Source organism: Ciconia boyciana, chromosome 6, assembly GCF_034638445.1.
Source record: "Ciconia boyciana chromosome 6, ASM3463844v1, whole genome shotgun sequence".
NCBI classification, from domain to species: Eukaryota; Metazoa; Chordata; class Aves; order Ciconiiformes; family Ciconiidae; genus Ciconia; species Ciconia boyciana.
The window spans coordinates 41080711-41097699 of NC_132939.1; the positions used below are offsets into that span (position 1 = coordinate 41080711).

At 34.8% G+C, this 16989-nt stretch overlaps 1 protein-coding gene across 1 annotated transcript in view; it reads left to right on the forward strand.

The window, feature by feature from the left end:
* SCFD1 (sec1 family domain containing 1) overlaps positions 1-14253 on the forward strand; it is a 56381-nt gene extending 42128 nt beyond the window's left edge. Inside the window, exons 21-25 of the mRNA XM_072863697.1 lie at positions 3058-3110; positions 5831-5864; positions 7178-7243; positions 11336-11404; positions 12364-14253. Coding sequence (XP_072719798.1) covers positions 3058-3110; positions 5831-5864; positions 7178-7243; positions 11336-11404; positions 12364-12387 — 246 coding nt within the window. The 3' untranslated portion in view covers positions 12388-14253. The remainder of the gene's footprint in view (positions 1-3057; positions 3111-5830; positions 5865-7177; positions 7244-11335; positions 11405-12363) is intronic.
* Positions 14254-16989: the final 2736 nt, after the last annotated feature.

A 16989-nucleotide genomic window follows, 5' to 3' on the forward strand; every position in this document is an offset into this window, starting at 1 on the left:
GACATGAAATTGTATCTGGGAAAGGACAATGTGTAGAAATACACCACTGTGGCCTCTGTTCATCTTATAATGTTTGAGGTCCTTTTCTATTCCCCAGAATAGAAGACTATTGCACTGCAGGCAGAATTCAAGGGAGGGAAAAAAAGCTTAAGATTTTATTTTTTTTTTACAACACAGGACAAAATCTCCTTTGTAGTTCATTGAATCTTACTAACCACAGTGATCAGTGTATGAAACGTGCATACAGATGAAAGTTGTAATGTGAAATTAGGACAGATTATTGAGAAGTCAAACAATTATTACAATGAATGTAAATAATTTAAATTATTTTCTAAATATAAAATGCAACAATAAAGTAAATATATGAAATATACAACTTGTACCACCAACATTGGCAAGTATTATTGTCAGTTGAAATTTTAAACCTGTTCAGAATGATATGCTGTGCAAAACTCTCTAGGGTTGTCTGTAAATCACTTTGTGTGTTACTTGTCCCTGCTGCTTCTTTTGTCTCACAAGGACAGCTACCAGGAAGGACAAAGGAGTCTACACCTGTGTTTTCCAAGTTTTTCAGAAGCAGGAACAGATAGAACAGTTCTTATGGGCAATAATACCATCCTGTAATTTTTTAAGTTTGTCTAGATTGTTTAACTATACTTACACTTGTTCTTGAAATACTTACTCAGAAACATTAATTGATGACTTTAAAGTAATCTCTTACTTGTATTTTTTTAATAGTAACATTTATTGGTCGAAGCAGGTTTTTAAGCAATTGCTTTTGGGATTATGTTTTCATAAAGGAATGTTCTGTTCATAAATCTAATAACATAGTTGCTTTGTTTTGGTATCGCTAAATAGAGATTGATTAAAACCTTGAATCTTCCTAACATAAAAAAATCATATTGTCAAGTATACACAAATTTTAACCCATAGATATGAAATTGTCCACCACTTACTATAGAATTATGGAGGTTCTTTTAAGTATCTTCCACAAAATGGTTTGATTCTTGAGTAAGGACAATCTTTGATAAGTAAACCTTTAATATTTTTATGACAAAGTTCCAAAGAGGGTTAGCTTCTTTCAATACAGTATGTACATTTGTATTGACTTAAGAGGTAGATAAATCTCATTTGTGATATATATGAATGGAACTGTATTTTGGTTAATATCATCCCTTTCAGTAAGTATGGTATCCGTCAGGTTTAGGATATACTGTATGATTACCTATCATGCATTGCAGCAAAAAAATCTAAAAATGGGGGATTTCCTTAGTCCAAACTAGTCATGTTAGCTTCTGCAGAAAAATAAATACAGACTGAAAGCCAAGGATATTTCCATGGGTCTTTTTCCATTTTAATTTGAAATCTTGAAAATTAAGTTTATAATTTCAAAAGTATGAATTTTACTCTTACAAAGTCACAAAAGTCACAAATTCAATTGTGTGTAAGGAAACTGCTATTCAGTTGTTTTTATTGGCAGACTAGCTATTTCTTAAAGCAAATAACATCTCATAGGGTTTCTTTCCCTACACCCTCAGAACTGATTTCAGCAGGAATGTTGTATTTAAACAACAAAAAATAACCCCTAGCTTATCACATTTCTATTACTTTACCACTTTTCAGGTGTCTATTTACACAAGCCCACAGTGAAAAAACACAGTAGTAATACATTCAGGAGGAAAAGTTTGTTAGACTGTTTTTTAAATTCTGGTTTTAGTTCTGGCCTTAATCTGTAATTCATTCTAACAAGCAGGGAAGCTGCAGCTCTTTATCCGAGTTAAAGGTTTCTCAAATACCTCTCAGTTTTAGTCTAGCAATATCTATCCATTCCCAGCTCTCTCATTACTTCAGAGTTCCTATACCACCTTTATGTACGAGGCTGCCAAAATCACAAATGCTGGCAGACTTTAGAAATGCAGTTGAAATTCCCAGTGGAGCATATAAAAGCATTTTACAGAGGTTCAGTGTGAGATTAGATCTAAATTAAATTTTTTAAAAAGTCAAACTTGAGGATAAAAGACTTATTTTATGTAATTACATAAAGGTCCTTAATATCAAATAGATTTATTTTCTGTGTGTGTAACCACCACATGTATACTAAATATTTTGTAGTATTAGAGATAGTTATGCTTTGTGAGCTCTAATAAATTCCCCAGATAATCTGTCTACTACTCAAGAAGAATTATTTCTGCTCTACAGAATCATCAAAACACAGAGATCTTGCATGTAGCACCCAGATGAAACCAGCTGTAGCCCTGCATGCAGTTTATCCACGAACTAAACTTCAAAGTACCTGGATGAAAATGTAGTGTAGAAACAGAAGAAAGCCAAGTAGTTGTCAGAAGGAGTTACTAAGAAGTTTTGTTTTTCATCTGTAATAATTGGCAAAAGTCCTGCTTGTTGCCAATAAAAATATTGGAAGTGCCTCAGTGTTTTGTGTGAAGAAAAAAAATTTTTGTATAGTTTAGACAGTCAGACTTCTCAAATTCTTGTGGAACTCATTTCTTCTTCAAGAGCGTAGTTTTAGTTTAATAGTAGTCATAAATCATGAGATGAAAAGGGTAAGTTACATAACAGTAGCACATTCTGCTCTGTCTTGTATTTAGCATTCATTGCCATAGAAGTATTTCGTTTTATAGTATTGAATCAATAGCAGATCTCTGTAACCTGGAAAATTTTAGCATTTATAACTAACCATGTGATGTTCCTCTAAAGCTGGTAACACCTTAATTTTTCTTTCTGCATACTACCTTTCTTTTGGGATTTATTATGCAACCAGTGTATTTATTGGAAAGTGTGTAATAGTCAATTTTAGGTGAACTGGAAACACAAAGCGCAATAGCACCCAATAGCTCTCTCACTGTTGTTTATTCTGTACTGGTTCAGTTATGTACAAATACTATAAATATTACTGTGGACACCACGATTAATTTTGAATGATGTGACTGCTAAATGGGAAATGACGTTTGTTTGAGTAATGTTTACTGTAATAGATACAAGCAGAAATTCATAAGCCAAAATTCTGATCTTTTGAGATAAAAACATGCTTTTTAATAGGAGACAGATGACTACCGGTATTTTGACCCCAAGATGCTACGAGGCAGTGACAGGTGAGTTTACTATGACTTTTGCTTCTTTCCTTGTACCCTGTGAAAAGGTCAACTTAAGAAATCTGGTTTTATTTTACTTGCTGACTACGAGTAATCAATTTTAATCATTAATTCTAAGTCAAGACAGTTGGTGTTGAAGGAATTCACAACGGGAACTTGGATCAACCAGATACATTTTTATAACACTGCAAAAAAAATCTTTGTTCCAGTGACTGAACATGCTGCTAACATGTACATCGGTTCAGTCACAAGAATGTGTACTAATATTTAGCAATAATAAATATTAGAATTCTTTATAGTTGTACTGCTTGGTTTCTTTGAAACTTTGTGGTTTTTCACTGTTAAATTAAAAAGTAATCAGATAGAGCACCAAAATTTCTTTATTACTTTTTAAACAGTTAAAATTTTACTTTGAATACAACCCTTCTTTAGTAATTTGTTAATAACTTTGCAAAAAAAAAATTAAAAATTGTCTGCATTTGCTCTTGTTTAAGCAGATGCACATTTTATATTCGTGTACATATGAAGGGAGAGTTGGATGTAGTTTATTTTGCCAGTAAAAGAGAGGAAGAGGAATTAGACTAGAGGTTGATAAATTTATATCTTTTGCTTTTTATCTTTGACCAATAACTGTGGCTGATAATCTCACCTCTAATATCCTGGAAACAGAGAAGATACTTAATTTTAACGTACCTTCTAAAAATAATTTTCATGTGAGCTGTGAGGAAACAATCGGCTCATTTAATTGCAGGGGTTTATTACAGGACGAATATGAATAAAGTAGGTCCAGACTTAGTTCTAGTTATTTGCATTAAAATCTGCCCCCACTTCCTCTATTCTTGAAACATGAAAAGTGTATTTCTGACAGCATAAGTAGTAATAGGAAACAAATTTCAGATGATTTATAAGTTTTATTGGAAACTATTATTGCAGACTATATAATTTCAAAGATAAGCAGATTTTGAAAGCATCAAAGAAAAAAATTGCTGGTATTTTATGTTTCATTTTAATTGCAACTTTCATTGGTTTGTTATGCTTTTATGGCATTTTTGGAGGATTATGTGCAAAAATGCAAAGATTTGTTTTATTAAAGCCAAAGGATTTTTCTCATGTAAATGTGCATTTTTACCCACTCCATGTATTTCTTATGTTGCTTTAAACAATGTAAAGATATGCATTTACAGCAGTTCATAAATGTGCCATTCTGTGTAGCTATAATAATCATCACAGGGAAAAACTTTTAATTTCTGGTTTGGGATTTGCTTGGTTTTTTTACATAAACTCAGGTTATATTCCTTAAATCATATTTGAGCATAACAACAAAACTCTAGTATAGCCATATAGGGGGTTGTCTAATTCTCCCTTCAAATATTTATGTAGATGATAAAAAAACATAGGTTAGCTGGCTTGGCAAAATATTACTAGTTTAAAATAATAGTATCAAATAGTATAATTAATGGAATGATATTAAAAAGTGACTAATTTTTTTTCTAACCTACTCCTGTTTTAAGAAATACTGGCATTTCTACCTATTAATTTTTAAATAGAGTAGGAACTGCATTACTGTAATTCAGCCTTAGCAAAACAGTAGCTTTGTGTCCTGTGTAAAGCCTATGTCAAGTATAAACAGGCCTTGTCCTCTGAAAGGATGACACAAAATGTATGTAGATTTGTCATATAGTCAAATGACGAGAGAATGGGGCTAATGGTTCTACTTATGGGGAGTCTGTAGTATTCATGACATCAAAACAGCATGTTAGAGAGAGCCATTCCCTCCTAAAACCTATGTTTCTGATACACTGGAATCTGTGTTGAGTCAGTTGTTGGTCACTCAGAGGAAACTTCTTGAAATAAGGGAAAAGATATGTTGAAGGGAAAAATGCAATGCTTTTAATCTGTGTTAGAACATAAGAAGTATTTGACTACCTGGGGCTGCAGGCCAGTACAGGGCAGGAAGGTAGTGATAGTGTGTGAGCAAAGGGCAGGAGAGCAGACTGACCCTTTAGAGCTTTCTCTTTGCTTTTTCCCTTCCTCCTAAAGGTGCAAGGTGATGCAGGAAAAGAGGTTTCTCCCCCTCTCCCTGCTACCTCCCTGTGGCTAGGACTGTGTATTCAAATGGAGAGGAAGAGTCTGTACCACCCAAACTGTAACTTACCTCTTCCTCCTTAAATCATTTTAATCCTAATGTTGGTGCTGTGACCCCTGACAGCAGAACACATATCTGCTGCCTATAGTAGTTTTTGAGATTTTGAAGCATCAGTAAGTATATATGCAGGCACTGCAAACTGACCAGCTTACCTAGTTAAGATTCTGTTGGGCAGGATGTGTAAGTGTAATGAACGGTGCTAATACTGATGAAATTTTTTACTCATTATATTTGCTCCTAGCTAGCAGCACTATAGTTAGAGCTTTTAAGCTCTAAAAGAAGTGTTGTCATAAAGCTTATGATTCAAACAGCAACCTTAAAACTGATGAAGTAAAACTCCTATTTACTCATGTATTTAGTCCTGTAGAATAAATGATTTTCCATAACACATCATTTAAATAAAATACTTGGGAAAATTAATGCAGAAAGGCAATTATTGTTCCATTTTATATTTTCATCTAATATTATATAGTATTCCGTAAACATAGTGTGTACGTGATACTTATTGTGCGTATTTATATTAATGTCTAATAAAATTTAAGTTGTAGTTTGTTTGTGTTTCTTTTAAATATAGCTCAGTTCCAAGAAACAAAAATCCATTCCAGGAGGTAAGTCACGTAGAAATTCTTTTTCAATGTTCATCTGTTAAAAAAAAATAAATCCTGAAGTACCAGTCATTTTTGATGATCATGATTAAGAAAACGAGAGGTCTTGTTTGCAAAAGCTGCTTAGACTAATTATACCTAGTATTAATTATAATTAGCTTTTATTCTGAAGAAGTCTTTTCATCATCAAAGGACTATGTAAGCATTAACTAATACTGGAGAAAAAAAGTCTAGAAAATTCTTCTGGAGGTAATTACAGGGATTTATTAATATCATAATTGGTACTCAGCAATTTAAAACCCCCGTTTTTATACCAGATCTTTAGAATGCTCTCTAGATTTAATCCTTTGTCCGGCCTTAAAGAGCAGTGTTGACCACTGATTTAAGTGACAGTATTTTAAACAGTATTTTAAACAGTCTCTGCAATTAAAGGAAAAAAGCAAAACAACAAATGTTGTCATTTTATACAAATGCCAGTAGCTTTCAGTATTTTTCAACATCAATATTTGCAAATAGTAAAAGTCTTACTTATCTGATCTTACTACCAAGTTTCATAAGCAAAATCTTTGCCTTGGCAATATACAAACGTCTTGGATTTCTCTTGAAATGTCCTAATTATCCTCCTGAACAAAAGAAATACCATGTGGTGTCATATATATGGCTAGCAGATGGTCATAGCAAAAATGTCAGTAGTAACATGAAGTCTATATAAAATTCGTACAGTGTAGTCAAACAATTTTGGATATGTTAACAAATGTTAACAAAATGTTGCAAATACAAGGAACGTTAACAAAACTGATGCAACTATTAAGTCTCCTTTTTCTATCATTAATTGTTCCCTTTTAAACATAGCCCAGAAAATACTGACGGCCTTTACCTGTAATATTATAGATTATTACCAACAGTAAGTGGGAGAGGGAAAAATAATGAAAAAGTGTATTGTTTTATAACAAGTATTTTATTTGTGTCCCGAATTAATTCTTAAGCATCCATGGAAATATTTTAACTGTTCCTATGGACACTGGAGACATCTCTGCACAAAAAAGTAACATGTTGAAACTGTGTATGTTTCAAATATTTCTTAGTAGAAGATAGTGACATGTTAAAAGCTCTCAGCTTGCTATTCTGCATCCTACTAAAACTCTTCTATTATCTTCTTTCAGGTAGGAAGCTAGTGGTTCTGTACCCAGTTCTTATTAGACTGCAGTGTGATTAGGATGATTTTTGCTGTAGGTTTAATGATTTGGTATATATTTTACTACTGAAATGTTAAGAATTTGAATGCATACTCTGATTATGTCTGTGTTGCCTTTTAGGCGATAGTGTTTGTAGTTGGAGGAGGCAACTATATTGAATATCAAAATCTTATTGACTACATAAAGGTATGTGCACTTCTGTCGGTTGTAGTCTGTAACTTACTGATAGAAACCAGTTTTAGCAGGCTTTCTGTAACATTTAGTATTTAGAAGATCAAGTCTATGAGATTAGTCTTAACATCCTTATTATATACAGAGTCTGGGAAAAAAGTATGTAAGAATTAGTAGAAAATATGGATTATTAATTCAGACCAACAAAGAGTTACTGTTTTGGTATTTTTGCTCATATTGCACTTTTGAATTGAGTAAATAAACTGCATTCTGCTTTATTTTATCTTCATACTCACTAACGTGGTTGAAAACTGTCAGCACATGTAGCTAACTGAATTAACCTGTCTTCTGTACAGATACATCAAATGCTTCAGTTTGGCTGTTCATATTGTTTCAGAGTCCTGTCACTAGTTTTCGGTTGCTGTTGTTACATAAAGCAGCTGTAGCGTATCATAGCCTTGAAAGTAAGGAACTGCTCAGAATTCTCTAGCTTTCATCAGTCTCGCAAAAGAGATACTACAGTGCTTTTTCATATGCAATTTAGCAATATGAATTCAGTTCAAAACAAGGCCTGCAGATAACTATCTTATTTTACAACAATCTCACTTGAGCATAATGTCTGTTGTTTCAGAAGCCAACGTAATGCAAATACTATGGTATCTGTCAAAGCAAAGATCAGATTGGCATCAATATCTAAGCATTTATTATTTACCCACATTTAGATGTTTTTGCTAATGAGTTAATGGAAGCTCATTCTTGATATGCTACATCATTTGATTCTATGTAGAAATCATAAGAGGTGTCATATGTACAAAGAAGATATGTAACCAACTGTGTAATGCTGGTTTAACAGATTTAATTTCTCTGGTTCCAGCTGGCCATCCTAGCAGAACACATGTATACCAAAAATCAGTGGATGGAGAAAAGTAATTACAGCATTACAGTTCTTCAGGGGCAGGGGTGAGATTCAAGCCTTTTCCAGGAATAAAAAAATACAAAAGGAACTTTGATAAAATTTTGCAGTAGGTAATACATTATTTAAGAGCAGCAGCATACCATACTTCCTTCCTCATCTTTACCTTGTTCATGGTATGATTGTCCTGTCTTGTGGTGGACTGGATTGAGGATTTTCATACAAAAGAATAAATACAGAGCACTAGTCACTGAAAAACACTTCTTCCACAAAACAAGCATGTGAGAGTTTTATGTCCAGGTAAATCCTGAAGAACATAAAGTCAGAACGTGTGTGCTGAGTTGTTTTCCCCCTCTAACAGGCAGCGATTTTGGAATAGAGCTGGTCTGGATAGGGGAAAGGAGAGGAAGAGGAATATAAGTTAAATTATTTAGGCTCAGCTTAGCACCTACTTAGCACCTATCACTATTCTTGATAACTAATTATAGCATTCAGTGGGGCATCTGTCTGTAACAGAGTGCATTGTCAAACTTCTGGCTTGCTCCTTAGCTTACCCAAAGCCACTTCAGGTGCCATATCAATTCGAAGGATGCCCAGCAACACGTGTATTTGTGATGTATATTTGTTACTTCCTACTAAAATAAAACTCTGAATCCCCTAGAGGCTAATACACTTCTCTGATATGTGGCTGCATACTGACTGCAGCTGAGATTTGCTGTGGATGCATATATGTATATATACAGAGCATTTGTATGATGACAAGTTAAACACTCGGCACTTCATACAAAGCGGCAGGAAGCTGAAGTTTCTAAGGAATAAGAGGGCAAATAGGAGGTCATTTGGTAGACAGATGGAGAGGACAGAAGAGACTGAAAACTACAGGAATGGTAATGTTCGATCTTATGGAGAGTCAGAAGTTGGACGTAGTTTTTCTTCTTCTGGAACCCGTGGACAGACGTTTCTTCATCAGCAGTTGTCAGGGCTGAAGGGTGCTCTATGTTTCTCCAATCAGGCTGCATACTTGGTCAGTGGGAGATGACCTCCCAAGGGGAAGACTCCCTCACCTTTATTCCACTTAGCCATTTGCTCTCGAAAACACAAGAAAGGATAATGAAAGCCTTAATTCCACCTCCCACCCCCCGGAGACTTGTCTGCCTCTCCCAGGTGACTCTTACAGGCTTATCCAATAAAATTTGCTTTTCTATGTGGTACACTTCCAGCATCTGTTGTTTCAACAGATGTAGCTTATTAATTATTCTAATATTCAGTCAGTCTTCCTCCAGAATAAAAAAAGAGAAAAATCAACAGCTCCGTTCTTGCAAGCAGATACCACAAAGATTTTATTCACTGCTTTATTTTTCTAAGCACTATCTGTTTTGCCAGTTTGCCTCTGAAAGCACAGAGAAAGTATTTTAAAACTTTATAAAACAGGAAGCAATGTTCATTCAGCTTTGACAGTCTGGGGGTTTTTGTAGGAGAATTAAGAGGAAACCTCAAATCCAATTATTTGCAGTTCTGTGCTGGAATGGACTATCTCACATCGTCAAAAAGCAAATATTTCTAATGTCAGTAAGGCAGATTGTGCCTTAAAATAAATATATTGTCCAAGTTCAGTTCAACCTGCTGAAAATGTGTCATCAAAATTGCAAGCCATAGGGAGCCTCCAGGAAGAGGCTAGCATACTATTTTGTACAAAAGAATTTAGGATGTCCTTTAATTCCCTTTTGTAGATGGTTAGAAAGGTACTGCTTGATAATCTCTTCCTATCTACCTGTGATAGACATTATCATTTATAAGAAATTTAAATCCAGCATAGTTTTTCAGTCATTAAAAAATACTGGACTTTGAAGAGTACTGAGGTTGGTTTTTTTTTTAGATGTTAAGCAGTTTTGACTTGGCTCCAATTATTGTTTGGAGATATAGCTCTTTGTTTGAATGGACTAAGTAATTAACTTTAAATAAAGGCATATAAATTTTAAAAATTACACTTTTAGAACAATATATATAACAGACTGGAAAGGTACATTAATGTATTTTAGAGCTGCCTGAAAGGCAACAGTCCCATTTCACAATTATTTGTGTAGTTTAAAATTTTTTTGGGTACTAGGCAGAAACAAATGCTATTCAGTCATACTACTGAAAGTGGAATCTGTCAAAATACCAGTTTAGATCAAAACAGACCTGTTCAGGCATCAAGATTAACAAAAACTGGCCTGAACCATGGGAAGATGCAAGCTCAAGATCCTGCTCAGCGACAAGAATAGCCAATTACCACAAACCACTCAAAATTAATAAAAATGAGGACTTGAACCAGGATTACCATCTCCCCAATTAGCGTGTGACCACCAGCTAAGGACTGCTTGAATCTGCTTCTGTTACTTTCTGCTGAAACAGCACAACTGGTAATGTATATGAAACAAAATCATTTTGTCAAGGCTTATGTTCCTATTTTGCTCTTTAATAAGTAAGTTTTACCTAACTAATATGGGAAAATGAGAAATAATTTAACAGTGAAACAGATTTCTCAGGCCTATGCTTGAACTTTGAGGAACCATGGGATTATTAGCCCAACACTGGAAATAAACCCAATCTGAAACTATGTATTACTTAAACTAATTTTCACTTCCAAAATGCTAACATAGCATTTTGGTAGCCTTACTGTCAAGCGAATACTGTTAAACTGCAAACTAGGTTTATTATGCATCCAATTGAAATCAACATAATGTTTTGTTTCAGAATCCCTTTACAAAAAAAGTGCTGTTTTTAACATAATCATCATATGGAAATCAATTACAGATTGAAGTTCTCAGGCTCTAACACAACAGAAACAGTAAATACGTTGTTACTATTCTTAGTGCAGTGCCCCGTTATTTCAGGGGGTAGGGTTTGCTCAACTACGGTTGTTAGCTTCCCCAAGCCATTCATAGATACGTCAGAGAACTTAGCATTCTAGTGAGTTTAAATGTGTAAAATGCCCTGTTTTTTCCACTTTCTTTCTGCCTCTGGTCTTTCATTTTCCATTTCAGTTTAATTACAGGTTTTTTTCCTCTGGTGGAACAACTATTCTTTTCCCAGCCAAAAGTGTGAGACTTCAACATCATCAAGACTTTTTTTTTTTTTTGTATACAGTTAGTTTAAGCCACTTCTGCTACTCTGTTAAACACTTGATTTCTTCCTGTCTTTTCTTTTTTTAGGGTAAGCAAGGCAAACATGTCCTGTATGGCTGCAGTGAACTTTTTAATGCAACACAGTTTATAAAACAGGTAGGTACCTTTGATAAACTCTGTAATATTTATTACTTCTGTAACGGCATGTTGACTTATTTACCTTTACATGTCCCCATGGATTTTTACAAAAAACCAAACTAATTTATTAAAGATTAATACAGGTTCTTGTTACCTATTTTCACTTGATTGACATGGGGGTTTGGAGTCATTATTTTTACTTAACTTTTGAAGGCCTGTATAGTCAATGTGAGTTCACAGGTAATGCAGGTGAACAAGTTCATAATAATTGCCTTAACATAAATCCTAATGAAAAAAAAAAAAGACTCAGTTCTTGATACATTCACAAATAGCATGTCTTTCCAGGCTATTCTAGCAACTTTTACAAGTTAAAAACTGCTATTCAACTGAGATCTTTAAACCTTTGTCCTAAATTTTGCTATTTGTAAATACTGGCCTAGGTGTTGTCCATACCTATACAAAAATCAATCTTTTAGTGCTGTTAAAAACATTATCATCACCATTACTTCTCTGTGCCTCATTCCAATACAAATGCAAAATAAAAATTATTCACGTTGGTCAGCAAATAGCAGCCCTTCAGTAGCTGTCACTACCTATGCTTTTACTTCCTACTAAAAATGAGAATAAATTGTTATTCAAAACTACATTTTAAAGAACTAAATTAGTTCTTGTTGCACTTGAAGGAGACAAAGGCTACTTATCAGCTTATAACTCTTCAGTCAGCTTAATTAACTTTTTTGTTGACTTGACTGTATACGCTGCACCTTTACCTCTGAGATTTATTGAAATCTTAAGATTTGAAGTACAGATCCTCTCCTGTAAGGGTATGCATTAAATATTCTATTACCAGCTTACTTTTCGTTGTAAGAGACAAACAAAGCTTACAGAATGGAAATATTTATTGTATGAACTGGATATTAGTTTGACTGAAAGAGTAAGATTAGCAGCCTAATGGTTTTCTGTCTCTTCATGTTTAGCTGTCCCAACTTGGCCAGAAATGAAACACCATTACCTGGATGGCAACGTGACAACAGAGAGTTGTTACAACACTCAGATATCTTCATATCTATAATTTTGTCATTATATTAAAACTTAAACCCATTTCATTAATATGATAACTTTAAAAAAAATCTGTAATTAATACGGTGTGTATATCAACATTTCAGAAATAAACCTTAAAACCTGCTATATTTTTGGTGGGGGTCAGTTTCACATTATTACATTCTAAATGCAGTATTAGCTACAGTATATGACAGAGCTGGCTGAAAAGCATAGTATTTTCAAAGCTCTTATATATAGTTTCTGTTACAGTAAACAAAGCAATAGCTTGAAGAAAACGTCAAGTCTGTCTATAGGAGATGCGTTCTTCTTGAAAGCCAGACTATCTTTATTTAACAAAATTGAAAAGGACAAAACTGCCTTTTAGGACCACAGACAAACAGGCTTAATGCAAGAGAACTACTACTTCTAGTTCTTACCCTTTTATTTTACCAAAGTCATTATAGTTGTACTTAGATTTGTGCAGTCTTTGCTTGATGGTCCAAAGATGTACTTGGAGATACCTTCAGTACAAGTTTCTGATACAGTAATTTAACTTTTCTCTTAAGGTTAAGAGAAAATTGTTTGCCTACACAGTCACAGTTTCAAACTGTAACACTGTGAAGTCTTTAATAATTTTCTTCTGCACTTTTATTGTAACTGCTTTGATTGTTATGTTTGGGAAGAAACCAAGTCACACTCACAGAACAGCTCTTAACTGTTTTATAAGCACATATTTAAAATACAGTTTTTAACAATTGCATTAGGTAGGGGCAGTTTAGTAGTTTAAAGAATCTCATGATATAATGAAGTTTTGCCAGTAACGATAGCTCTGGAGAGTGCATACAGGAATTGAGAAGTAACAAAATTTCTTTATAGATGTAGGTCTCTGCCTCTAGAAATATCCTCTCTGGGAACAGCACTGCTACTGGTGAAGCAATAATATGTCTTCAAAATGAGGCCTAACATACTCAAAGAGAAAAGAAAACACTTGTTGTGGGTTTATTAACAAACTGTGAGATGGTAAGAATTCCTTGCTTACTGTAAATTTTTCAGCAGTGTTTTTTGTACTGTTCTTCAATGTTGAATGTTAATTTTTCTCTAAAGGCAATACTTTTTCCCCAGCTAGTTTATTTTCAGAACATCTATACAAGAAATGTAGTTGATCTATTCCTTAAAAGTATCACAATAAAAATATGCATAATCTAGACCATATTATCAAAAAGCTTAAGCTACTCCACACTACTACTATAAACTTCTAACTTTACCAAGTCAATAAATATATTTATTGTGGTGTTAGTTATAGTTGTTGTATGTGAGCACTCTCCCATACTTCAATCAGCAAGGACTCACTGTGGCAAATGCAATTTGTTATTCTAATTCCCTATATATGCTATATTTGTTAGTAAAAACAAGGTCAAAGTGCATTTGGAAAAGAAAATGGCATTTAAGGTGTTTATTGTTTCCTGTGGGAGTTCGTTCCAGGAGCTTGAAATAATCCATCCCCAAGAAAACTGTGCTTCCTATGCAAACCTTGCAGCTGACAACCAACTTCTGAAAAATCTGCTGGCTTTTTGTCCAGATCTTGTGGCAGCCTGTGATATGATGGACCCTGCTCATTTAAACCAGGAGCACTCCTAAATCATAGCTTACAGAATTTGCTGTTTCAGTAAACTGTGTAAAGATAGCAGAAATTATTTCGGTGGCTGTGTTCAAAAACTTAATTTGCAGTCCTTACACTGCCTCTGGAGACAGGTTTCATTTGCACCCGGCTTTATAGCTGGCTCTTCAGGTCTGTTGTATGAGCATGCACTGGTCAATTTGGGGTTTGTTTTTTTAAAAAAAAGAATAAATACAATTTTAGTACTTCAAACATTCTTCTCTTTCATCTCCAAACTAGTTTTTCTGGTTTTGTTGTATTAGTAGTCCTAAAGCTCTCTGTTACCATTAAAATCTCAGGTTTACCACTCTATCTCTGTAACGGCATGCTCCTCATGCTCATGCTTTTTCCCTTCTGACACAACCTGAGTTATGGCGTGCTGGTTTTTGTTAAGAGGCCCTTTTCCCTGCATACCTCTTGTGGAATTAGGAACGTAGAAGGTTGTACAAGAAGTCTCCATGGTTAATCTAGAGGCAAACGATGTTAAAAGTAAGCTGGCTCTTTGTCAAGCTTACTCAATTTATAGCAAGTCACTATGCCCTTCACATCCTCAAAGATCTCTCAAAGGCCTGTGCTTAAAGGAGGGGACTCGCCTGGCTCAGCAAGTCTTAAGTAAAATAGTACCAGCAGCATTCACGTTGCTAATAAATATTTTAGGTGGCTGCATGGAGGACCAGGGAGTTTTGGAACTTTTCTAGCCTCTTCTTTATTAATAAACCTCAGGCAGGGCTGGCTGGTGGGGCAACACCAATGGCAGCGCCAGCCTCCAGCACAGCAGCTCCAGTTTCTGTGTCTCAGGACTGGCAATTCTTCATTGGGATCTACCTTCCCATTTAGGTAAGTAAAAGCAGCAAAAGGCTGAGTTTCAAGTGCTGTACCTGTTCTCAGGAAGAAAATAAGCAGTCTGGTCTTCACCTGTGGAAAATTGGCACATCTGTCTTTCAGGAAGTATAGACGAATCTTACAAATGGTTGCGAATACTTGTCACTTAAGAAATAATTCACAGTTTGAAAAAATATCCCTTCACTTGCTTTCTTGTTTTAATCTGAGGGTTTTAGAATATTTAGATGGATATTGTGTGAATTAATGATGAATCTAGTGCCTTTGTTTTTCAGAATTAGACACTTTTAAAAAAAGAAAAAGTAGCAATAAAAAAGGAAACAATCAGAATGAGGAAAAGAAACCTCTGGAGACCACCACTTGATTTAAATGCCCTTACTAGTATAACGCTATCTGATACAAATCAATATTTCTTTCCTATGTTAGAAGAAAATTTTGCCAAGATTGATGGTGTTTACATCAATCTGAATGGAATGTAAAATAGCAGCCTTTTCCCAAAACACACGGGTACTTCAGATAACAGGGACGCTGCTGTCATTCACAGTTACAGATCCAGCACCGCTCTGCATACAAAGCTCCATGACTAGAGTTGAAAAAAGTGCAGCACTTACCTTTTCACTCAAGTGATACAGTCCAAAATGGAATTGCTTAATGGTTAGTCCAGTGTGTTGACTGGAGCAATCCTAAGAGTAAAAGGTTTATAAGTAGGTACATAGGTACTATTTTTAAAACTATCACAACTAAGTTCTTCAGATCTGAAATAAAAAGTGTTGGGCCAGAACAACCTCTTATCCCTTGTTTACTGACAGTCAGTGGAGAGACCTACTCGCTCTCTTTGGTTGGATGATTCGTTAGTTACTACTCATCGCTGACAGATGGCTCTGGCTCATAGAAAGTCAAGCCTGATCAGTGTTCTAGTGTTACAGAAATATTAGCCACAGTGGCAATGATTTCTCAATAACTTCAGAGATCAGAGAAAATTTTAATAATTTTCTTGCAGTGAATCAGTAGATGATTTGACCCACTTCTGTTTTGTGTGGAAATGGTTTAGGGACCCTACTCCGTGTAGCAATCTCAGTTGTTTTCAGCAACATTCAAATATATTCTGCTCCTTAATATGGTCACATGTCACTGAGACACACATGCCCTCCCTTCAAAGGCACCCAAAAATCTGCATATTTAATCTACCACTGCATCATAATTTTTTTTTCTAAAATTATAAACCCTTAGGTAGTTCAATTGTCACAAGAAGTTGAAATTCTAATTATAAAATTTGTAGCTTTCCCTTTATCTCTGTCTTTCCCCCTGTGAAAACCAAGCAGGACCAAATTTTACATTTTTTAAATGTTACATTGAACTTGCCCCAGGTCCTTCTCTTAATTGCATAGGTTGGCTTTCTTGATTCGGCAACAGAAGAGCAGTCTTTATCCTGTGAAACCAGACACATCCCCAAAAGCCTCAGGACTATCAGTCCTGAATCCTGCTTCAGTCTTCCCATCTCATGCACGTGCATCTAAGGGGTAGATCATGCATAATGCTTTTAAAGAAAATTGCATTTTAGCACCTCAGCATGGACACGCAATGTAACTATTATTTGCTGCTCCAAATTCTTACTTGTATTATGTATGTATCATGAAAATAAATGGATGAGAATTAACCTGGATGAAAATGAAGTGCCAGAGAGCGGTGTAGCTTCCCTTACAAGAATTGGTGTGTATTCTTTCCATATTTGCTGGGAGGTTTTGTTTTGGATTTTGTAGTAATGACCTGAATATGTATACAATTCTCCATAGTGTTTCCTGTAGCTAAAACCATTCCCCTCCCTTTTTCTCCCTCCCCCAAATAAATTTACAGTATCTTTCCTCTACATATAAACCTTCAAAGGCTTTGAAATTATACTGAAGATTTAGTTTTAACAAATAATGGGATTAGTCCTACTCCATTTTGGGGAGTAAAATTACACAGGTCAACTCAAATATAGTTTTTTTGTGGTGGACTTAGCTGTTTAATTTACTCCCTGAAATGAACTAGGACCATTTGTACATTCAGCTACAATGGCGAAGCT